We start from the raw sequence: 23893 nt of genomic DNA on the forward strand, positions 1-23893 counted from the left end.
CTGAGATTTGTAGGAAGCTAGGGCTGGGTGAGCAGAGATTTCACTCGCCCACCTGGCTCACTTAGTATCTCCAGCAGCATGGTTCCCACAGAGTTGCGCCACCATGGATTCCCCCACATGGCTACAGCCCTTGGAATTCCAAGCATAGGCTCTGCAGGGAAGGTAAGAGAGTCTGTTTGTCTTACGGTTTCAATATTTTCCACATTTGCTGAAGGAGGGGAATGGTGCATCTCATACGCCACCTGTCCTTTCCTCATCAGGGCCTTGAACTACATGAAGAGCTTTACACGAAGGGCAGATAGGTGAAGGATGGCACAGTGCAGCAGAGATGAAAGGCACTTTGTTGCTTTGTACCCCCTAAGTAAGACACTGTCAACCTGAAGGTTCAGTTTCACAGGAGAACAATTGAGAGAGTGCTTTATTTTTAACAATGGCGTCACTACAAATCACAGCCTAGTGCTACAGCCTGAATGAACAACACAGCTTGCCTCCTACACACACCTGCCTCAATCCACAATTATTTTAAGGGCATCTTGATTGTTAATGGATATAATCTCTTGGTCCTGTTAATATACCTTTATGTAGTCATTTTCAGCCAAACTATGTATGCAGGGTTAGAATAATGGCTACCTTTTAAATCTCACATGTAGATCTGGCAGACAACTTTTGAGAAGAAAACATTCTGAAATTCTGAGAAGAAAACATTCTGAATACTGTTTTACGTAGAACTACAAGTCGAAATTTTCACTAAAAGTTTGGACATTTTAGAAGCCAACCACACATCAGAATCTCTAGCTAGGATCTTAGAATTAACTTCTTCACTTCACTGGAAAGATCAGAAAGAAGCAGAATATTTAGTTCACTTAAAGAGCTTCATACTGCCTTACATTGTAATTAAATTAACCTGAAGTTACCAGTTGGCATAATATTTTACTAAAACAAATAGTATTGCTGAAAGTGACAACAGTTTCCATAGTTATGAATCACGCAGTTTGGCTCCATCTTATCTTATCAGTGTCAAATTGTCTGTCTTGGTCATCTTAGGATAAACACTACTTTAAAACTACAGAACTTTAAATAAACTAGCAGACCCAGCAAACTGGAGATCCGACTATTAGCTAAGCTCATTATTCTTAAGGACACGTACACAACATTGCTGAGATGGGTGCAGAACAATTTTTAAATATTAAAAAATACAGTAAAAAGGACATACACATTTAATTGTATAATAAGTTGAGAATCTGCTTCTACTAAACTTCTCCAGCTACTGTCATGCACAATTTTAAAGGGTCAGAGCTTTTTTCTTACTACCTCTTACATTTTTCCCAAGCCCAAAAGTTTAAGCAGAGGGTTTATCTAGAACAAAGGTTCCCAACCTGGGGTCCAAGGGTAATGCATGGGGTCCATGAAAAATATAAGGGGTCCACACTCATGAAACTTTGTGAACTACTGATCTAGAAGAAGGGGACATGGTTGTTCACAGGCTTTTCAGCTATGTTTGTAGGTATATTGTTATGTTCTAGAAATGAGTCTTGTGTTCACAGTTGTCAGGGCATTGTGGTTACTGTTGTCCTTCACATATTGTTAAACTCTAGGGGTTTCTGCTTTGGAAAAGAGTGAGATCCAGTGTTGTGTGAGGAAAAAGTGTCAGAAATACACTGAGAACCGTACCTTGGTCCTAGGGAAGACAACAGAAGTATAAGACAATTCAGTATCACTTTTCTGTCGCAATTGTAGCAATGACTATGTAGCCCAAACCATCTAGATATCATGTATACATCACAAGTTGAAGGAACAGTGAAACCATATAGTTTATTGTACTTTCTACATCATCGATAATCTTGGTTATATGGCATATAAATGAAATTTATTATACAATGACAGGGCCTTTTTAATAAAATATCTAGTACAAAATTCCAAAACGATATGATCAACTAACAAAGCTCAAAGGAACTGTTTGGTCTGGTTCAACTTTTGGGGCTGCTAAGAAAATGCTTAGATAGCACATTAGGATGTCTACTCTTTTCCAGTATGTTCAGAGGTGCTGTGCCCTGCTGGAGTATCTCTTTCCTTCCATGCAAAACACTGCCGCTCTGAATAGCTATTGTTGCTGCTGTTGTTCAGAGAGAGAAGTAAGTTATCTCTTCCCTAAAGTACAGGTTGAACCTCTCTAGTCCAGGACTCTTCAGACTTGACCAGTGCTGAACCATGGGAGGTCAATATTGTCTCAGCAGCATTACCAATGCTTCTACTGCCTACTGGGCTCTTAGAAGACATTTTGGAGAAAATTAGAGCTAAAAAAACCAGCACTGAGAGCTAGAACTGGAGGCCGTAAACAAATTTCGTGGGACAATGGGAAACTTGGCCACACCCATGATAAGCAGGCATGCATGGACATGGGATGTCCACATTTGGCCGCGGACATGGGATGAGCACCCATGATAATCTGGATAACTAAAATCATGTCAGGTCACGGATGTTGCTGTACTGAAGAGTACTGAACTAGAGAGGGTAAACTTGTATAAATTACTGTTATAACAAAGACCAGATGGGTTATTTTGGTGGATGATACAAAGCACACATTTCAGACTATAGAGACAAAGGCGAGGTTTTAAAGCACTCAGCTTTTCACCTCCGTCTGCTCCCATTGAAGCTGATGGTAAAAATCCCATTGACTTCAATTACAGCAGCATTACGTGGACATGGAATATTTAAAAAAAAAACAAAAACAAAAACAAAATCCTCCCTAAATGTCTATGGGAGGCTGATTTCTCTATTAACACATTGACTCCTCACTATGAAGTAATTGTGTCTTATGATATTGTCCTCAGGGCCGTCACCTGTACCTTGTTCCAGTGAAGAAGAGGAGTCAAAAAATAGTTCTGATGTCATGCCTAATATTCCTGATGTACTGCTACGAAAACTCCGTGTGTATAAATCTCTTCCAGGAAGGTAAAAACTATCCATTGGTAGTCTATCAAATAAATTGTTGGTTCGACTTAACTAGCATTATGTAATTCTGCTCACATATGAGATCCTTATATGAGAGATTTTTAAAATCAGGATTGGAAGGGATATTTGAAGCTGTATCCTAAAATATATCCTACAGCAGGCATGTGCAAAGACGGAAGCATTAAATTTCTAAAGTGGGGCTCAGTGCGATCAGCCACACCTCCCTGTTCACACCCGCATCCCTTCTCAGACACCGCAGCTGGCATGCAAAGCCAGACCCTCTCCTCCTCAAATCGTGAGAGAGGGGGAGGACTTTGGGAAGGAAATAAGGACGTGTTTGGCGAGGGAGGTAAAACAAATCAGATGTCTCCTGGATCAACTGCTGGAGGAGGAGCATGATGCTCTGTTTCTCTCCCTTTCCATCTGCTGCTGTGTTGATAAATCCAGAACCATAGGTCTGTTTTCCCCAGCAATCTCACTTCTCTTTTTCTGAGGCTGCTGCTTTCTTCCCTGCGATCTGACACAGATTAATTACAAAGAGGAATATGCAAAGTTGCAGCCCTGACTGACATGCATTAGGTTTAGTCATTGCATTGCCAGCTCTCCTGCTTTTATAGAATATCTTATGACCTCTCGGCTGCAGACAAAAACATGGCAGATGTGAATTGAATGCATGCTAGAAGCTAGGAAGCCAGAGAACCATTAACAAAAAATCCTTTTATGAGTCTTAGAGGGTTTGTTGTGTTAGTTTGTATCTGCAAAAACAATGAGGAGTCTCGTGGCATCTTAAAGCAGGGTTTCATGAAATGATGGACTCTCACCCTTGGATGGGTCATGAAATTTCATAAAGGGGACACAATGTGATTGGCCTTCCTCCAGGTTCCCTCCCCTACAGCCTCTGCTGCGTCCTCTCTCCTGAGACCATTGCCAAGGGAGCGAGGCACATTACTTCCAGTAGACTGCTGCTTGCTTCTAGACAGGTTTGGGAACCCTACTAATTTCAGGGATGAAAACTGGGGCCTGACATAAAAAGGTTTGCTCACCTCTGTGCTACATTCTCTTTTATATACATTTTAATGTTGTTTCCATAATCCAGAATAATCTGACTAAAACCTACTGTTCTGTTTCAAAGTGTGTGTATACTTGATGAAGAAAGGGCTATTGTGTGGGTCTCATGTACCATCTGTCTTGGACTACATTGACACTTACCTTGAAGGGCAATGGCTACTACACAATTTTTGGTATACAATTGCATACCAAAAATCGACTTGGCAGCCGTCGACTTCCCGTGCCTGTCTTCACAACAGAAGATCAACGGGAGCACTCCTCCTGTTGGCCTTCCTTAATCCTTGTGGCTCACAAGGAGTTCCAGGGTCAATGTTGACTCCAGAATGTTCCATTTTATACGTGCGCAAAACGACTCCCTGGAACATTGACCCAGAACAGTCAATCTTGTACGATAAGTGTAGACATAACCCAAGTGTATCACACACAAATTTTACAGAAATATATATTGTAAATGATTGAAATCTTTAGATTCTGGGCACAAAATCAGAATCTCAAAATACTTTATATGAACTTGATATAAATTGAGTCACAATTTAAATATTATCCCTATTCTATACTAAGGTACACTAAGGCACAGTGCAGTGCCAGGTGACTTACCCAAGTTCACACGGAGTCAAAAACCAAACTCCCATATTCCTGCTTTAAGAACTACGCACACTCTCCATTCTACAAATAGAATACCTTTAAGGTCAATTTCATCCTTTAATTCCTAGATTTCAAGGCCAGAAAGGATCAGGGTGATCATCTAGTCTGTCTTCCTGTATCTGAATCACTGTGGCTACGTCTACACTAGCCCAAAATTGCAAAATGGCCATGCAAATGGCCATTTCGAAGTTTACTAATGAAGCGCTGAAATACATATTCAGTAACTCATTAGAATGCCAGCAGCCGCGGCACTTCGAAGTTGATGTGGCTCACCACCGCAGAGCTCACCCAGATGGGGCTCCTTTTTGAAAGGACCCCAGCAACTTTGAAATCCCCTTATTCCTATCTGCTGTTAGGAGATGCAAATGGCCATTTCGAAGTTTCGGGCTAGTGTAGACACAGCCTATAAGTCATTCCTAGACCGTATCTTTTAGAGAAATGTCCAACACTGATTTTAAAATTGTCAATGGTGGAGCATCCATTATGATATTTGGTAAATTCTTCCCATGGTTATACCATTTAATTCATCTGGGATCAGTTGAAAATGAATTCAGCCTCTAAGTAGTTTTTGCTGAAGCCTTTACAGCTTTGAATAGTAAAAATCTGAACGATGTGGCAGACCACAGGCAGCATGCTTCAGAAACCTGGTGGACAGCAAATATTCTGGGACCTGGGTCAGTGCCTTTTTGTTCTGCACCAAGGCTGATAGGCTGCATGTACCTGAGAGGGTTTGTCCTACAAAACAGGGCTTTTGTCGGAAAAAACCCATGGAGCATCTACACACAAAATGTACCTTGGCAACAGTTTGCTGACAAAACCCAGCACTTCTGCTGGTGGTGGTATACCTCTCCCCATTGAGGTATCACGCCTCTCTCAACTGTATTCTGTCAACAAAACAGCTGTGTAGATGCTCCAGGGCCCCTTTTGTCAACGGAGGAGTCCTCCATGGCACCAGCCAGCTGGAGCTGGGGGGGCACTCTCCCAACCACAAGCACAGCTCTATTGTCTGAGCCTCCAGACACATCTAAAGGGACAGGATCCATTCAGGAAGCCAGAGCATTGTCCCAGGCTTGCAGCATGTAGCCATCACCACACCCTGGTAGCCACTGCCTGCACCATTTAAACATTTCTGAGGCTGCGTGAGTCCTGCCCCCCCACCCCCGTCCCTCCCAGGACTCCTGCAAGGGCTCCCAGGATGCACCATGGGCCACAGAAAGTGGGTCCCATCTTGGTCTGGTCCTGAGCTCTGGGAGCTTCTGGCCCTCTGGGCTAATGAGCCCATCCTGTTGGAGCTGATCACAAAGTGCCGCTACATCCGCATTGCCAGAGCCCTGGCGCATCACAGCCACCCTGCCCGCACCCTCGAGCAGGAGCGGCTGAAGCTGAAAGAGCTCTGACAGACTCGGGATGCACAGCAGAGGTCAGGGACAGGGACCTGCCCCGCTGCCCAAGTGGAGATGGTGCCTCTGGACCTGGGAACCTTGCCAGAGCCAGCCCAGAACCCATCCTCTGACCCAGAGACCAGCCAGGAGACTCTCATCATAGCCCTGGACTCAGGCTCCTCCAATACCAACACCTAAGCACGGGCATCCCTGGACCTTTTCATGGGACCATCCAGTGAGTACACTGTGGGTTGCACACCTCTGGGCTGGAGCGGGGTGTGCTCCAGAGCTTGCCAGAACAGCTCAGGCAGGAACCCACAGCATGGGCCTTACATGCGCATCTATGTACACAGCAGGGCATCCCACCCACACCCAGCAGACAGCCCCCCCCGAGCATGGCTGCCATCTGGCTTCCAGCCCCACATGGGGCCATATGATCCTCTGGTCCTCAGGGGAGAAGGGACTAGCCTGCCCCTGCCAAGGTGGAAGTGCGATAGACGCATGGGTGATGGCCTGACCCCAGGCACCCCACCAGGGACTGCAGCCCTCAGCTCACAGGCACAGACACAGGCAATAGGCAGCACCCACTCCCATGGACAGTGCTGTGAGGTGCATGCATGGAGGGGGTGGGGAGGGCTCAGCTGCACCCAGCTCACCCGCCACCCACACAGGGACCCCTCTGTGGCTGGCCCCTCCCCCAAGCTGCTACCCATCAGCTCATGAGGGTCAGGGGCTGCAGTCAGGCTGGTCCCCATGATACCACAGATTCCCTGCACAGCAGAGCCCGCTGTGAAGGGAGCATGGACATGCACACCTGGCACAGCTCCATCTCATAGCTAGGGGGCAGGACCTCAGGGGGTGCATGGTTGGAAGGAATCACCCTCTCCCACTACAGATGCACCATCTGGAGCCTGGCCCAGCCCCTCTACACAGCCTGCCAGTCACAGGGAGGAGCTGGAGTTAAACCTGGGGCAGAAGCCCATCCCCAAAAGGGCGTGCCCAGGGCCAGAGGGGATGTAGCCAGCCAGAGGAAGACACCACCGGACTTACATGGCTGCCCTCCAGCAGCAAAATGACACAGTGGAGGAGGAGTGGCAGCGGGAGTGGGTGCAGGCCTCTGACCAATGGATGCTGGACCTGGCGGAGGCCTAGCTAGCTCACACCACCCTACCTGCCGCTCCCCTCACCACCAAAGCTGGTGCCCCCCCGCCCCGCCCCCACCACCCATGCCCCAGTGACCCCATGTCCTCCTCCATGCCCTGTGGTGGGCAATGGACAAGGCCAGTGCCCATACCCCCAGGCTCAACCTTTCCCCCGCATCCCCTCTGCTCTCCCCACTGAGCCTGAAGGGAAGTGGTGGAAGAAGTGTCCCAGGGGGCAGTTGCTGTGTTTGGGGCAGCTGCCTCCTATCTTGCATCCTGGAGCTGGAGCCCAGAGTAGTGGGTGGGCCTGGGCTTCCCTTGCCACCATTCTCCTGGAGAGCCGACAAACACCTCTCAGCCGCCCCCCACCCCCAACACATCCCCAGCTTAAACCCCTCTCAGCCTCAAAATGCCACCTCCCCTGCTCCAGTCTTAAACTCCTCTCATCCCCCAAATGTCCCCCTGCCCTCAGGCCTAAACTCCTCTCAGTTAGGGTTACCAGATTTTTGGAACACTTCTGCGACATGAGCAGCCCCACCCTTGGGATCCCCAGCCAGGGCTGCCTGTCCTGCAGAACATTTCCAAAAACTGGGACAGGGAGTGGGGACCCTGGCTGCCCTGCAGCTGGGATCCTGCTGGAGCACAGAGCCCTGGCCAGCATCCCCAGCCACAGGATCCCCAGATGGTGCAGGGAGAACCCTGCAAGCCTATGGCTGGGAGTTGGATGGGGCAGTGAGCCCTGGCTGGCTCTCAGCCACCCCCCCAATCCCTAGGCTTAAACACCTCTCATCTCCCCTACCCACCTACCTTACACAAGTTCTGCATGCTGCCGCTGTTGTCCCACACTGCTCCTTTGTCGGGCTGCAGCCACCTCCTCCCTGTGGCTGCCCTCTGCCCTCCTATTCCCTTCCCTGACCTGCAGTGTGGGCAGTTCCCGGCCCTGCTGCACTGAAATGGGACTCAATGTGATTGGTTTAACAGCCACATGCCTCTTGACTGCTGTTAAACCAATTAAATTGAGTTTCCTTTCAGCGTGGCAGGGCAGGGACTGGGAGCCAGAGGAGTGAGTGGCAGCAGAGCCGCAAATGGCTCCTTTAAGAGCCACATGTGGCTCAGAGCTTCCCAGCTGCTGACCCTTACCAAATCTAATTGCACCCTATGTTTGGGTCCTGACCCATAGGTTGAAAATCCCTGGACTAGTCACAGTGTATAATACATAACCAATAGCTTAACAAAACTATGCCTAGATATTTCTGGGCATCGTTGTAATCAGTCCATAATTATGCAAACATACTCTATTCTGAACAGTGGCAAATGTGCACTGTATACAAACTTCATGTAAAGGAAGTTTTATTTAGCAAGTGATACAACTGCAAGGTCTCCCAATAAAGAAGGCAATTGAATAGCCAGGGTTAGAATTATTTAGGTTTGTACTGACTTGGGCGATCAGGTAAATAACAGTATTCAGAGAAAAAAATTGATTTAAATCACTAACTACAGTCAATCCACTAAATGAATCCATAAATGACCTTGCACCCCTACTGTATGTTTACTGGAGTCTCCCTGGCCAAATTAAGGAAATGACATTTCCTGATCATTGTAACAGTCCTGTAACACTAGCAGATGGTCACACTTTTTATGCCTTCTTTCCAAAATTAACTCCACACCATCAGAGAAAATGAAAGTCTCTGTTTACAAAATACAGTGATTAAACAATAGATGACGTTGTATATGTGAATAAAGTTCAAGTCAAAAAGCTTAATACGACTGAACTTGCCAAAAAGTAGACATCTGTCTCAAATAACAAACCCTTTCTAATGAACACTGTTCCCTTCAGCAGGAAATTTCTCTTCCCATATGATAGACATGCTGGCCTACTCTTTTGGGGATAGTTGTCCATTCCAGATATTAATGCTGTTCTACTCCAGTGAGAAAATCTTCAGCTCATAAATGCCAAACAGGCTAACATTTTCCTTTGGGATCAGCACTGCATCCAAAATGAGAATAATGTTCCAATATGCTGAGAAATGTTTTGCTCACACAGGACACTCTGCATACAACCACTTCTTCCATCGATAACATCTTAGCCTGTAGGTGAAAGTAGTACTGCCACTCCTTTCAGATATTGCCTTTGTTTATTCACATATGTGTACGCTCTGGCTGTGTCTACACTACAAAAATAACTTTGAAGTTGCTTACTTCGAAGTACAACTTTGAAATAAGCAACTTCGAAGCTGTGTCTGTACACGCCCTACTTTGAAGTTAAACTTCGAAGCAGGGCACTGCTCCATTCCCAGGAATGGAGTAAGGACTTCAAAGTTGGGCTCCCTACTTAGAAGTTAACTTTGAAGTAAGGGAAGATGTGTGTTGACTGTGCACTGGCTACTTCTGTGTAGTGCCTAACTTTAAAGTTAGTTCCTAGTGTCGACACAGCCTCTGAGTAGCATCCAAAAGAGCAAAAGCACTTGCAAGGGATAAAATTTCTGTAACTCACTGGTAACGTGGACACAGTCTCTAGTCATACCCACCCATAATTTAACAGGTTTCCCTAAATCAGCTCCTCTGTATAATTTTGTGGAATCAAATTTAGTATCACTTCCTACTTCTCATGCTGATATTTGTCAGCCTTGTGCTGCATGTGCCTGCTAGTTCAGAGGGGTAACCTATGGCCTATGGTGCAGATCCAGCCTGCAGCTTGCCTGGATCCAACCCATGAGGCTCTCCCCAGCATCCAGTCCACTGTAGGGTGGGTGGGGTGGAACCCTTAGCCTCACATGCTGGAGTCAGGCAAGCCAGAACAGGATCCAGCTCATGGGTTCTGCCTGGAGGCAGGGCTGAGAGGGGAAGAAGCAGCTTCAGATTCCATGTGCTGCCACTGCCCGTCCCCTTCCTCCACCTAGAAGAACAGCAGCACTGAGAGGATTTTCCCCAGCCACTCTGATTGGCCTAATTGCAGCCCAACATCAGTGAACAATGATCGGTGATGTTACAAAAAAATAATTAATTTAATGCAAATTTGAGCTTGTTTGGATGAAATCAGATGTTCAAAACTAGGTTTCAGCTTGCTAAGGGCTGCAATTAAGTCAGTGATTTTGATAGTTTCCTGTGTACGACCGTCTTCCAAATCTGCAGTTTTATTCTTTGTTTTCACAAGGAACTGGTCCATTTTAAACCCTGTCAGCTGTAATCATAAATTCTAAACTGAACTTGTGCAAATAGCAATTTTATTGGTTACTTCAGATAACGAACATAATATTCCAGAGCAAGGCACCACCAGCTCTGCTTTAACCCAGTCTCCTTCCCCACCTTCAAAGCCAGGCACCCACAGCTCCCCCCCTCTTTAACCCAATCCCCCCATCCCTCCTCCAGACTTTAACTCAATACTCCCTCTTTCAGAGCCAGGCACCCCCTCCCTGCTGTAATTCAATGCCCGCTACTCACCACAGCCACCACTGCTGCCACACGCTTCTCCCTGCAAGCTCTAGGCAGGGACATGTACGCAAACGGAACAGAACACCCTCACTGCGCCGAGCATTTTATTGCTCAAATAGCCGCATATGACTTCAGCACACATACCCCCCGCCGCCACCACCAGACTTCTCTTGTGTACCCCTAAGGGTACACATACCACACGTTGCGAAACTCCAGTCTAAACCATCCAAATACAAATAGATATCCAGCCTCCTTTTGAAAACCTCCAGTGAAAGAGCTTTCATGACCTCCATCATTGCCCTGTTGTGTACATGTTCCTGGAAGGAATGTTAGAGGCCACTCTTGGAGACAGGGTGTTAGGCCAGATGGACCATGGTCTAACCCAGTGCAGCAGCTGTTAACATTATTATTTTACCAGATTATATCCCAAAGCAGCACTGGTTCATTTGCTGATTCCAATCTAGCTGCAGATGAAATCCAGCAAAAGCAGTCCTTGTTCCAAGACTTTGTATGGTACATGTAGTCTATGGTGTCAGCTCAATGATCACAGTGCAAATTCAGTGCTTTGAAACTCATTCTGTCTGTTGATCTGTCTAAACTTTTATACTCTGTTAATCAGCATGCTGCTGGAGCACTTAACAGGAGGATGAAGGGTGGTGATACTGATTCCATGCATAATTCATTCAACCATCAGTTGTCCTGGACACATCTTCCCTGATTTTCTCTTCCATGCTCGTGGAATTTTGTGTTGCTTTACCACCAGCACAGCTCAGTTAGAAAACCTTTCTGTCCATACATAAGTACCACTGTGCCGAAATTTAAAGTAGTCACAATTTAATTTGACCAAAAATTAGTCATGGTTTAAAAAAATGTAATAAATGCCATGTTTTTATTTCAGCTCTCCTCCACTTACTGAAAAAGAAGTTGAGGTAAGTGTTTTAGGTAACTAAAGGTTCATAGATATTTCAAGGCCAGAGGCAACCACTGTGATCCTTTTGTCTGACCTCTGCATAACACAGACCATAACTTGCACCTGAACAAAAACATTCATTATAGAAGATTATTCAATCTCAATTTAAAAACTTCAGGTGATAGAGAATCCACTGCATCCTTTAGTAGATTGCTCCATTGGTTAATCACCCATGCTGTGTTTTAGGTACCCTATTTTCAGTTTAAATTAGTCATAAAAGTTTTTGGTTGTTTAATTCAGATTGTATTCTTAATTCAATATTTTTATTTAAAAATTGTTATCATGAGATTACTAGGCTCAACTCCCATGAATGTGAATGGCTGTGAACATGAATCCCCACCAACACAAGGATAGTCTTGTTTGGGGGGTTCCGTGACACCTTCTTATCCCATCTAAGTGAAATATAAAGGCTCAGTTTTTCAAGTGTGACCACTGATTTTACAGTGCCTCAGTTGCAAAGTACCGCATTCTGAATGCTGTGACTTAGAGATGGCGCGGATCATTTACAATTCTAGTCAGCTATTGTCCAGCTATGCGGGAAGGACACTGGATATGTTTTTATTAGGCCTCAACTTTATTATTCGCTATCTGAAAGTACCTGGCAGATAAGTGTACAGTGCAGGCATATCTGAGATCATTTCAACATATGCCCAGGAGAAAGGAGCTTCCATGAGCCTTCCTCCTTTCCCACCTATGGTTCCCAGCCTACTCACTGCTGAGACCTTATCCCACCTTATTTACATACCTCCTAGCCCTGTCAACCCAGAGGGGCTTCACAGCTCCCTGCCACACCCTGAATTGCAAGGTGGCTGACCACAAAATTTTTATTCCAGGTACAAGTTCCAAGGTCTGCTCTAAGCTCCTCTTTGCCTGCCTCAGAGAGGATCTCTTGCAACTCCAGTCAGCTGGTAGTAAGAGTTCTCAGAACTTTGAAAAAATCAGGTCTAAAATGTAAATATCCACAAAAATTGAGACTACTTTTAAGAATAGTCCACAAAAGCTTTAGATTTGTGACACGCAATGATGTATTGATAAAAAAAGGAAACTCTTTCAGAAGCAGGTTCAGGAAAATGTCAGTTGATAATCTTTTACTGCCTGCTATAGCAGGTGTTTATCTCCTAGATGAAACACTTCTTGTAAATTCTGAGCTCATTCCTGGATTTCCTTTTTACAGACTGCCTGTTCAAAAAGCTTAGGGACCCCTGGGGAAAGTCCAGCAAAATAACATAGGCATTTATGATTCTGATACCATAACATGGTTAGGTAGGCTATTTCCTTCATTTCATATGTCACACTCTACTGGTATTTCCGAAAACATTGAGGAAAAGAGACTCTGCAGCACGTTTATACATAACAGCCAGTCTCAAAGAGGAAATTAAAATATAATTTCCAAAAGATAATGGAATATCTAACTGTATTGTACACCGAGGGCCAGGTCCTATGGCCTTACTTAGGCAAAACTGCCAGTGAGTCAGGCAAATATATCTTACTGGTAATTTCTTTACCAGAATAGACAGTTCTAGTACACAATCACTGTTCATACAAATGCCCTTTGTTTCCTCTCCCTCCCCCGAACAGAATGTGTTTGTACAACTTTCCTTGGCCTTCAGAAATGATAGTTACACCTTGGAATCTAGAATTAACCAGGCGGAGAGAGAGAGAAATCTCACTGAGGAGGACACTGAGAAGGAACTGGAAAATTTTAAAGCAGCCATTATGGTAAGAAATCAGGGATACACTCCCTTCTCCTTTTAAATCTGTAAGACTCCACTGAAGTCCATGCCCGTACACCTGCTAATGCCAGCTAGGAACTTGATTCCAAAAGTTCGTTTTATGTCACTTTTGTTTTGTTACTTTCACCACCAGGAGGCAACTGGTGAAGAGCTTTGAAATACATATTAGAGAAAGATACCCAGGCTTGAATACTACCAGCTTTGGCTTTTATAGACAGAATGCAGCGCATAAGGCAAAGGTGCAGCATAAAGAGCCAGCAGAGTGTAGAACTTTGCATTGTCTCTTCCCCTCCCATGCTTGTTCAAGGGAGTAAAAGACCTGTAAGTTTGCTCAGCCCTAATGTAGGAGAAGGGCACGAGGCACAATGTAAACCCTGGCATGGCTGGTAGCATTTCTGGAGCTACAGCGGCGTGCTTAGCCTGGGAGAGCAGAAGCAGGGAGCTTGTCATTCAGTAACAAACCTGAATGGACAGTTCAGGCGTGACATTGCAAGGCGTTTTAGGCCGCTGTCATCAATATCTTGAAGTTGACATAAAGCCTTTAATGGAGGTGCTAAAAGAAGCATGGGAAGGGGAATAGTGAACTCCAATAGGGCCCCTTGGTAAAAATACATCCACTTGCTGGACCCTCTTCTACGTCTTATAAAGCTTGTATGCTGGCTGTTTACAGCCTCTAATCACAAAATTGTCAGCTATTAGCATTACCTTTCTTGTGTAACAATTTCCTGCTGTCTGTGGATTTTGCAACTGAAATGCCAAACAGTTTTGGAATGTGTCAAGTTACAATGTACTGCAAAACCTCTTGTGCAACAATAGCAACAGAGACCCAATTACCATGGTGACAGGTTTCCAGATTAGGCAGGCAGAATGATGTGCTGATCAGGGGTTGATAAATAGTTAAAATCGCATGAGGCAAGATTCACCCATTATATTTGGCAAACAGCGTACAGAGTTATGAAACTGAAGGAGAATACAATTAAACAAGGATGGCGATGTTTGTTTACATTTTTTCATTGTGATTTCAGAGTTGCATTTGAGGATTATCTGTACCTAAAAAAGTGGGGGTTGAATTGCTGCTTCCCCCTATTCTTGGCTGTTTAGAGACCTTAAAGTAAGCGGAGATGATCTATTAAATCTCATGCCTTCACTTCTTGTAATCTTTTGTGTGCATACACATATTTATAGCTAGTGTATGAGGGCACTTTGCAATGCAGCCTATTAGTCATTTGTAGTAATATAAATATTTCCATTTAGAATGAGTTACTAAATAGAGATAGTAAGGATAATATTAACAGCGTAGCTGCGTCTACACTAGCCTGTTCTTTCTAAAGAGCAGGCCCCGCTTTGAAGTAGCGTGCAGCACCCCTGCACGCACCGCACACTCTTTCAAAGATCAAATTGATTTTGGACGCCAAAGGAATTGACGCTGCTCTTCCAAACAGAATATAGGAAGAGGCTGCTGTTTTGATGTCCTTTTTTCAAAAAAAGGACGTGTATAGACTCTCAGCATCCTGCTCTTTCAAAAGAGTGGGGTCCGCCATGGCAGCAATCAGCTGTTAGGCAGAAATGTGCTGCCCAGCCCCCCACAGGGCTCCATGGTCTGCGTGTGCAGCAGCTCTTAAAGCTGCACACCCAGCCATGCAAGGAGCCTCCGGGCCTCCCCTCCGAGCTTACCCAGGGCTTCCAAGGGCCCAGCCAGGCGGGGAAAAAGCACGACCCCTCCTGAACCAAGCATGAACTACAGGACCTGCTGGGGCTACGGCAGAAGGAGGAGGTGCCCTAGGTCATGGGGTGCAAGTGTCGGAACGTGGCTGCCTTCACCCAGTCAGAAGTAAAGTGAAGGAGCTGTGGCAGGGTTATACCTGGGCTCACGGCTCAGCCAGCCAGTTGGGGTCTGCCCCTGCTTCCTTCCCCACACCCTCCCTGCCCTGCCGGGGACCCTGAATGAGGGGGAGCGCATGGGACCCAGGGCTGGTGCAGGTTGCACCCCTCCACCCCTGCCCTAGAGTGATGACCCCTGGGGGGGCCACCTAGGTCCCCTTTCTCCTGTAAATAGTTAGCCCCCCCACACTGTACTTAGTAGCCGTTCTGTTATGTTTGGCAATAGGTATTACATACACAGTTTTTGCAGTTACCAATACCACGGTTTATTTTTCAAAATCCCTTGTGTGCTGTGTGCTCGGTAGCGGGGAGTGTGTGGGAGGTGGCGGGGCAGTGTGCAGGAGGCCTACCGGGGGTGACTGGGGCAGTGCTCAGAGGCTCCTGGTCAACATATTGGCACAGGACCCCTCAGATGCAGATCCCGTCCTGGTGGGCCTGGCAGCTAGTGGCAGCAGCTGGCTGCAGGTAGCCCGTGCTGGCCTTGACCACCCACTCTTGCATGAAGGCCTCCCCTTTCCTCTCCACAATGTTGTGGAGTGTGCAGCAGGAGCCCACAACCTAGGGGACACTGATGACACCCACGTCCAGGTGGGCAAGGAGACAGTGCCACCACCCCTTCAAGCGGCCGAAGGTGCGCTCAACCACCTGGTGGGCGTGATTCAGCTGGCCGTTGAAGTGCTCCTGGCTGAGTGTGGGGTGGCCTGTATAGTGCCACGTGAGCAGGGTTGGAGTGGGTATGTTGCATCAGCCACCAGGCAGAGGGACACAATGGTGTCCCCCAGCAGGAGCTCCCTCTGGGGGATGTAGGTCCCTGCCTCCAGCCAGTGGCACAGGCCCAAGTTCCAGAAGACCCAGACACCATGGGTGCAGCTGGGCCAGTTCACGTATATGTTCTGTAACCAACCCTGACAGTTCACCATAGCCTGCAGGACCATGGAATGGCAGCTCTTCCTGTCAATGAATTGTCCTCTGTTGTGCTGTGGGGCATGGATGGGTATGTGGGTCCCATCAAGGGCCCTGAAGCAATTCGGGGACCCCAGTGCAGCAAAACCTGCGATGGCCGTGTCCAGGTCCCTGATGCAGATAGCCCTCTGGAGGAGCATGGCATTTAAAGCACAGACCATCTGTGGGGGTGAGATATAGGCTCCTGTGAGGGGGTGTGGGGTGTGCCCGGACCAACCTGAGCCCCACCCCAGCCCCCCTGGACTCCCCAGGCCTCCTTACCTCCATCACAATGGCCCCAGCTGTGGCCTTGCCCACACCATACCGGTGTCCCATGGAGCGGTAGTGGCCAGCTTCCAGACAGCCATCGCGACCTTCTTCTCCACAGGGAGAGCACGCCATGTTCAGTTGTCCTGGTGCCTCAGAGCTGGGGACAGCCATTGGCACAGCTCCAGGAAGGTCTGCTGCTGCATCTGGAAATTCTGGAGCCACCAGTCATTGTCCCACTCCCCCATGACCAATTGCTCCCATCACTTGAACCTGGTGGGGTCGCTCCAGAGTCAGTGGAGCGCCCGGGGGTGGCCCAGAGGACCCCATGGTTTGGGATATCCCCTTGCACCCCTTGGGGGCAGGGCCCTTCCAGGAAATGCAGGAAGGCCACCAGTGCTGCGGCCAGCAGAGCACCCACTCCACTGGTGGCAGCCAGCAGGGTGTCGAGCTGCTGCTGCTCCATGTCCATTCCTCTGGGCACTGTGTCTGTAGGGCTTGTGGCAGCTCTGCAGGCCTTGTGCTGTGCAGGCTGAGGGTGCTGGGGAGGGGCCTTTACAGGAGTGGCTTGGTGCAGCCCTGGAAGCACTTGGCCACCCTGCAACCCCGTCTGCAGCATTTCCTGGCCCTTTCTTTCCAAAGAGGCCATTGGTGAGTGTAGATGCGCTCTTTCAACGTCCTGGATGGACCCTTTTAATGTGGCGTGTGGCCCTTTTGACAGCACTCATCGATGGCTCCAGCTGCGGCCCATGTGTAGACTCTCCCCTTCACAAGGGCATCTTTCGACCACTCTCTTTCGAAACAGCAACAAAGGGTCCTGTGGCGCCTTATAGACTAACAGAAAAGTTTTGAGCATGAGCTTTCGTGAGCACAGACTCACTTCATCTGATGCTGGTCTTGGAAATCTGCAGGGCCAGGTATAAATAAGCCACAGCAAGGGTGGGGATAACAAGGTTAGCTCAGTCAACAAGGATGAGGCTTACTACCAGCAGTTGATCTGGAGGTGTGAACACCAAGGGAGGGGAAGCTGCTTCTGTATTTAGCCAGCCATTCCCAGTCTTTGTTTAAGCCTGAGCTGAGGGCGTCGCATTTGCAGATGAATTGTAGCTCAGAAATTTCTCTTTGGAGTCTGGTCCTGAAATTTCTTTGCTGTAGGATAGCTACTTTTAAGTCTGCTACTGTGTGGCCTGGGAGATTGAAGTGCTCTCCTACGGGTTTTTGTATATTGCCATTTCTGATATCTGATTTGTGTGCATTTATTCTTTTATGTAGCGACTGTCCAGTTTGTCCGATGTATATAGCAGAGGGGCATTGCTGGCACATGATGGCATAAATTATATTGGTAGATGTGCAGCTGAATGAACCCACGATGGTGTGGCTGATCTGATTAGGTCCTGTAATGGTGTTGCTGGTGTAGATATGTGGGCAGAGCTGGCAACAAGGTTTGTTGCATGGATGGGTCCCTGAGTTAGAGTGACTGTGGTGCGGTGTACAGTTGCTGGTTAGGATTTGCTTCAGGTTGGCAGGTTGTCTGTGGGCAAGGACTGGTCTGCCTCCCAAGGCCTGTGAAAGTGGGGGATCATTGTCCAGGATGGGTTGTAAATCCCTGATGATGCGCTGTAGAGGTTTTAGCTGAGGACTGTAGGTGATGGCTAGTGGTGTTCTGTTGGTTTCTCTCTTGGGCTTGTCCTGTAGTAAGAGGCTTCGTGGCACACGTCTGGCTCTGTTGATCTGTGTTTTCACTTACTCAGGTGGGTATTGCAGTTTCAAGAATGCTTGGTAGAGATCCTGTAGGTGTTTGCCTCTGTCGGAGGGGTTGGAGCAAATGCGGTTATATTAGAGCGCTCTGCTCTAATATAATATAATATAAGAGCGCTCTAATGTAGGTGTATCTCATGAGAGAGAAGCAGCTAGCTTTTACATCGTCATTCCAATTCACATGGTACAGTTTGGATCTAAATGTCTACTTTATATAACCAGTGATGAGGCCTGTAATTTTATAAAGAGGGTCTTATTGAGCCCCCATTACCTTAAGCAGTGGGACAACTTAACCAATAGGATTTCTTGCATTACACATGGATCACATTAGGGCCCAGGCCTGCTCCTTTTGAAACTCAGTGGAAGATTGATTTCTATTCATTTCTGAAGTAGAAGTATAACTAAATTTAGCAGTTTTGCTAAAGCCTATGACTCGTTCATTAGCCTCATGATATTTGTTTTACTTAAAGCCCCAGCCCTCAAAGACAACTGTGATAACATGAGAATCTAGCTTTCGTGTTTTAAAAAAAGTTTTAGTCCACATGGTTGTAGAAAAGAGCTTGAAAATAGACCCTGTATGTACCCTAAAGTTCAAAGACTAGGTCATGCGTTTAAAAAAAAAACCAAACACTCAGACTTTGGTTTAAAATAATGAAACCAAAAAAATGAATCTCGTGTTTATAGGCGCCCCCTGACTTTATGAATTTTGTATGTTTGGCATTAGCAATAGTGTAAAGATAATAGCAATGATTACAGCTGTCGATTTTTTTTCAGATATAAATACATAAACAAATAACTACAAATACAGTCTGAGTTACTGATATCCAAGTTTATTTCTGATTTAAGGATTCCCCCTGAAGTTACTGCAGCTCTTTGACACTGCAGTGTTCTACAGAATGTGAAAATTAATCCAACATTACAAAAATCTGGCTCTAGATTTGAACTACCCAAACTGTGGGATATATGGGCCATTCTCTTGTGAATAAAGTGACAACAAATTAAATATCAGACAGAACAATCACAAATTAGGAAAAGGGTTTTTCACTAAGGCCCTGATTCAGCAAAGCATATGAACACATGCTTACCAGCAGCTGGCTCAGCACACAGGCACTCCCTGCAGATGGAGTGGAGGATGTGCAACAGGCTGGGCTCCCAACAACAAAGAGGGACATGTTTGTTCCTGAATTGAGGCCTAAATTACCAGAGTGATTTGAGTTAGTATCTACAACTTTTTTAGGATTGTTTTCTGGTGTTTTGCAGGCAATACTAGAGAAAGCCATGCTGCTTGCTATTGATCTTTTCTTCTGAGCTCTTGAAGAGTTAAGGGTTGAAAACATACCGAAATGTGAACGTTATCATGGAAATTAGAAAAGCTGAAGAGCCTTGTTGACACCTTCTACGCTGTCAAGCTGAAGTATTCTTTGCATTTTGGAAACACATTTCTAAAGTTGTAGCCCTTTAGCAGTGAGCCTTCCATTCTCTTCAGGGGGACCAGCGCTCTAAATGTGCACCCTTTGAACAGTGTTGTCTAAAAGCCTACCCCCTGATTTCATGTTTTGGTGCTAAGCCCATGTTTTGATATTTTTGTGCATGATTTCTCTGCAGTCTTCAGCTACCTTGTGGCATCACTATGAACATAGAGAAACTTGCCAGAAGCTGTTGGAAGATATTGTTGTACTGCGTCGGTTGGCTGCTAGACTCTCCAGTCGTGCTGAAATGGTTGGAGCTGTCCGTCAGGTAAGACTCTTTAAAAAATCTCCAGCATGGTTATTGACATCTACGCTTCAACCATCACATTTCAGATCTTCAGAAAAAAGTTAACATTTCACATACAGACATACAGGTGAACAATTGTTTAATTAATACAGATATTACCCATGTACTTCTTTCATTTTAGGAGAAACGTATGTCAAAGGCCACAGAAGTAATGATGCAGTATGTGGAGAATTTGAAGAGAACATATGAAAAGGATCATGCTGAGCTCCTGGAGTTTAAAAAATTGGCCAATCAGAATTCTAGCAGAAGTTATGGTGCTGCTGGTAATAACAGTGCTTAAAGGCTTGCCTTTAGTCATGTGGCTTTGTAGTGCTATGTATCTTGTAAAATCAGGTTGTATGAACCTGCTCAGGTCCAGATGCAGATTTTACAGGGGATCTCTCAACACAGGCTTGTCTGCAAGAGGTTTCAGGCCTGGTTGGATTACCCTGTTCTAAGTGTACCTTTTTGGATTTCCATGTTTATGACACAGCGCTACTCCATCTAATCGTGCAGTTATTAAGTGCAAGCATTTCCTGCAAAAAATCAATGAAAGTTTGAGACACAAGGCGGGTGAGGACTTCTGTTGGTGAAAGACAAACTTTTGAGACAAACAGAGCTCTTCGGGGCTGGGGAAAGGTACTCCCAGTGACATACCAAAATGCAATGTGGACCAGATTGTTTAGCATAAGCATAAGTATTAGTATATAGTCTAAGGGACCATTCAAAGTACATGGACCAGTTAATCCCTTTGCAGTCAAGGTATCAAAAGCAGGGAATAATGTATTGCATTATAGATTGTTGTAATAAACCATAAATTTAGAGTGTCTGTTCAGCCTGTGATATTTAGTGTCTGGTAGATTAATCATAGAATCAAAGAATCATAGGGCTGGAAGGGTCCTCGGGAGGTCATCTAGTCCAGCCCCCTGCTTCAAGCAGGAGCAACGCCAACTAAGTCACCCCAGCCAGGACTCTTGCAAGCTGGAACTTAAAAACCTCTATGTGTGAAGATTCCATCACCTCCCTAGGCAACACATTCCAGTGCTTCACCAGCCTCCTGGTGAAGTAGTTTTTCCTAATATCCAACCTACTCCTCTCCTTCTGTAACTTCAGACCATTGCTCCTTGTTCTGCCATCTGTCACCACTGAGAACAGTTTCTCTTAACTTTCTTTTGAGGTCCCCTTCAGGAATTTGAAGACTATCAAATCACCCCTCAGTCTTCTCTTCTGCAAACTAATTAGGCCCATATCCCTCAGCCTCTCCTCATAGGTCATGTTCTACAGCCCCCTAATCATTTTTGTTGCCCTCTGCTGAACCCTCTCCAATACCTCCACATCCTTTCTATACTGGGGGGCCCAGAACTGGACACACTACTTCAGAAGTGGCCTCACCAGTGCCAAGTAGAGGGGAATAAAGACTTTTCTAGATCTGCTAAAAATGCTTCTCCTAATGAACCCCGATATGCCGTTAGCCTTCTTGGCTACAAAGGCACACTGTTGACTCATATCCAAACTTTCATCCACCGTAATCGCTAGGTCACTTTCCACTGTACTGCTGCTTAGCCAGTTGGTCCCCAACCTATAACAGTGCTTGAGATTCTTCCATCCCAAGTGCAGGACTCTACACTTGTCCTTGTTGAGCTGCATCAGATTTCTTTTGGCCCAATCCTCCAATTTATCCAGGCCACTCTAGATCCTATCTCTACCCTCCAATGTATCTACCTCCCCCCACCAGCTTGGTGCCATCCACAGACTTGCTGAGGGTGCAATTCAGTCCCTCATCCAGGTAATTAATAAAGATGTTGAACAACACAAGCTCCAGAACCAAGCCTTGGGACTCTCCATTTGAAACCAGCCATCATCCAGATATTGAGCCATTGACCACTACCTGTTGGGCCTGACCATCAAACCAGTTTTCTATCCATTTTTATAGTCCATGTATCCAATCCATATTTCCTTAACTTATAAGCAAGAATGTTGTGAGAGTCTGTATCAAAAACTTTGCCAAAGTCAAGATATATCACGTCCACTGACTTCCCCATGTCCACAGAGCCAGTTACCTCATCATAGAAGCTAATCAGATTGGTCAGGCATGACTTGCCTTCGGTGAATCCATGTTGACTACTTTTGATCACTTTCCCCTATTCCAAGTGCTCCAAAATGGATTCGTTGACGATCCCCTCCATTATTTTCCCAGGGACTGAAGTAAGGCTGACTGATCTATAATTCCCTGGATTGTCGTCCTTTACTTTTTTAATGGTGAGCACTACATTTGCCTTTTTCCAATCATCGGGTATCTCTCCTGAGCTCCAAGACTTTTCAAAGATAAGGGCCAAAGGCTCGACAAAGACGTCTGCCAATTCCCTCAGTACCTTTGGGTACATAAATTCCAGACCCATGGATCTGTGTACATCTAGTTTTTCTAAGTAGCTCTTTCCTTCCCCACCAAGGGCTGCCCTCCACCTTCCCATACTGCACTGTAGTGTGGGAGCTGTCCTTGTCCATGAAGGCTGAAGCAAAAAAAGCATTGAGTAGGTCAGCTTTTCTTACGTTGTCTGTCACTGGGTTACCTCTCTCATCCAGTAATGGCCCCACACCTTCCCTGATAACCCTCTTATTGTTAATGTCTGTAGAACCCCTTCTTCTTACCCTTCACATTCCTTGCTAGCTGCAATTCCAGTTGTGCTTTCGCTCTCCTGATCACCCCCACTCCCACCCCATCCCAGCATTCTCCAGCCATATGTTTATACTCCTCCTTAGTCAACTGTCCACATTTCCACTCCTTATATGCATCCTTTTTGAGTTTAAGCTCACCAAGGATTTCCCTGTTAAGCTAAACTGGTTGCCTACCATATTTGCATTTCTTACTTTGCAGAAGGATGGCTTGCTCTTGTGCCTTCAGTAAGACTTCTTTAAAATACTGCCAGTTCTCCAGAACTCTCTTCCCCTTCATCTTCATTGTCCAAGAGATCCAGCTCATCAGTTCTCTCAGGGAATTGAAGTCTGCTGTTCTGAAATAAAGGGTCTGTATTTTACTGCTCAGCTTTCTTCCTTTTGTCAGGATCCTGAAATCTATCATCTCATGGTTGCTACAGCCCAGGTTGCCACTGACTTCTGTTTCTCCTACTAGCTCTTCCCTGTTTGTGAGCAGCAGGTCAAGTTGTGCGCAGTCCCTGGTCAGTTCCATCAGCACTTGTTCCAAGAATTTATCCCCAACATTCTTCAAAAACTTCCTGGGTTGTCTGTGTGCTGCTGTATTGGTCTCTTAACAAATGTCTGGATGATTAATGACTCCCATGAGAACCAGAGCCTGTGATTTGGAAGCTTCTCTTGGCTGTCTGAAGAAATCCTCATCTACATCATCTCTCTGATCCAGCAGACACCAACTACAACATCACCTCTGTTGCTTCCACCTCTAAGCTTAACCCAAAGAGACACAGCTGGCTTTTCTCCCTCTTCATACCAGAGCTCTGATCAGTCATACTGCTCTCTCACTTAGGCTGCGTCCACACAGGCACAAATCTTCAAAATAGCCATATTTCAAAGATTACTAATGAGGCGCTGAATTGAATATTCAGCGCCTCATTAGCATTAGGACGCTTCTGGCCGTCGCACTTCGAAAGTATGCGGCTCGGCCCGGCTACACGGGGGTCCTTTTCGAAAGGACCCCGCACCTTTCAAAATCCCCTTATTCCAATCAGTGAAAATATTATATTTGAATATTCAGTGCCTCATTAGTAATCTTCAAAATGGCCGTTAGCATGGCTCTTTTGTAGATTTGTGCCCGTGTAGACACACCCTTAGAGCGCATCTCCTCCTCTTTTGTTCCCCTGTCTGTCCTCCTGAAAAAGTTTATTCCCTTCCATGACAGTGCTCCAGTAATGCAAATCATCCCACCAAATGAATTAATGAATTTAAGTTCCCAGACTTGTCTTTTGAAAGTATTGTGCAGGTTTCATTTGAGGA

At 46.0% G+C, this 23893-nt stretch overlaps 1 protein-coding gene across 11 annotated transcripts in view; it reads left to right on the forward strand.

Annotated features, from left to right (window-relative positions):
- Positions 1 to 23893, forward strand: part of IRAG1 (inositol 1,4,5-triphosphate receptor associated 1) — a 155382-nt gene that overhangs the window by 98570 nt on the left and 32919 nt on the right. For all 11 annotated transcript variants that reach the window (XM_074997386.1, XM_074997389.1, XM_074997396.1 and 8 more), the window contains 5 exons: positions 2832 to 2952; positions 11520 to 11550; positions 13170 to 13310; positions 19778 to 19909; positions 20070 to 20211. In XM_074997386.1, coding sequence (XP_074853487.1) covers positions 2832 to 2952; positions 11520 to 11550; positions 13170 to 13310; positions 19778 to 19909; positions 20070 to 20211 — 567 coding nt within the window. The remainder of the gene's footprint in view (positions 1 to 2831; positions 2953 to 11519; positions 11551 to 13169; positions 13311 to 19777; positions 19910 to 20069; positions 20212 to 23893) is intronic.

Source organism: Carettochelys insculpta, chromosome 6 (genome assembly GCF_033958435.1).
Source record: "Carettochelys insculpta isolate YL-2023 chromosome 6, ASM3395843v1, whole genome shotgun sequence".
NCBI classification, from domain to species: domain Eukaryota; kingdom Metazoa; phylum Chordata; order Testudines; family Carettochelyidae; genus Carettochelys; species Carettochelys insculpta.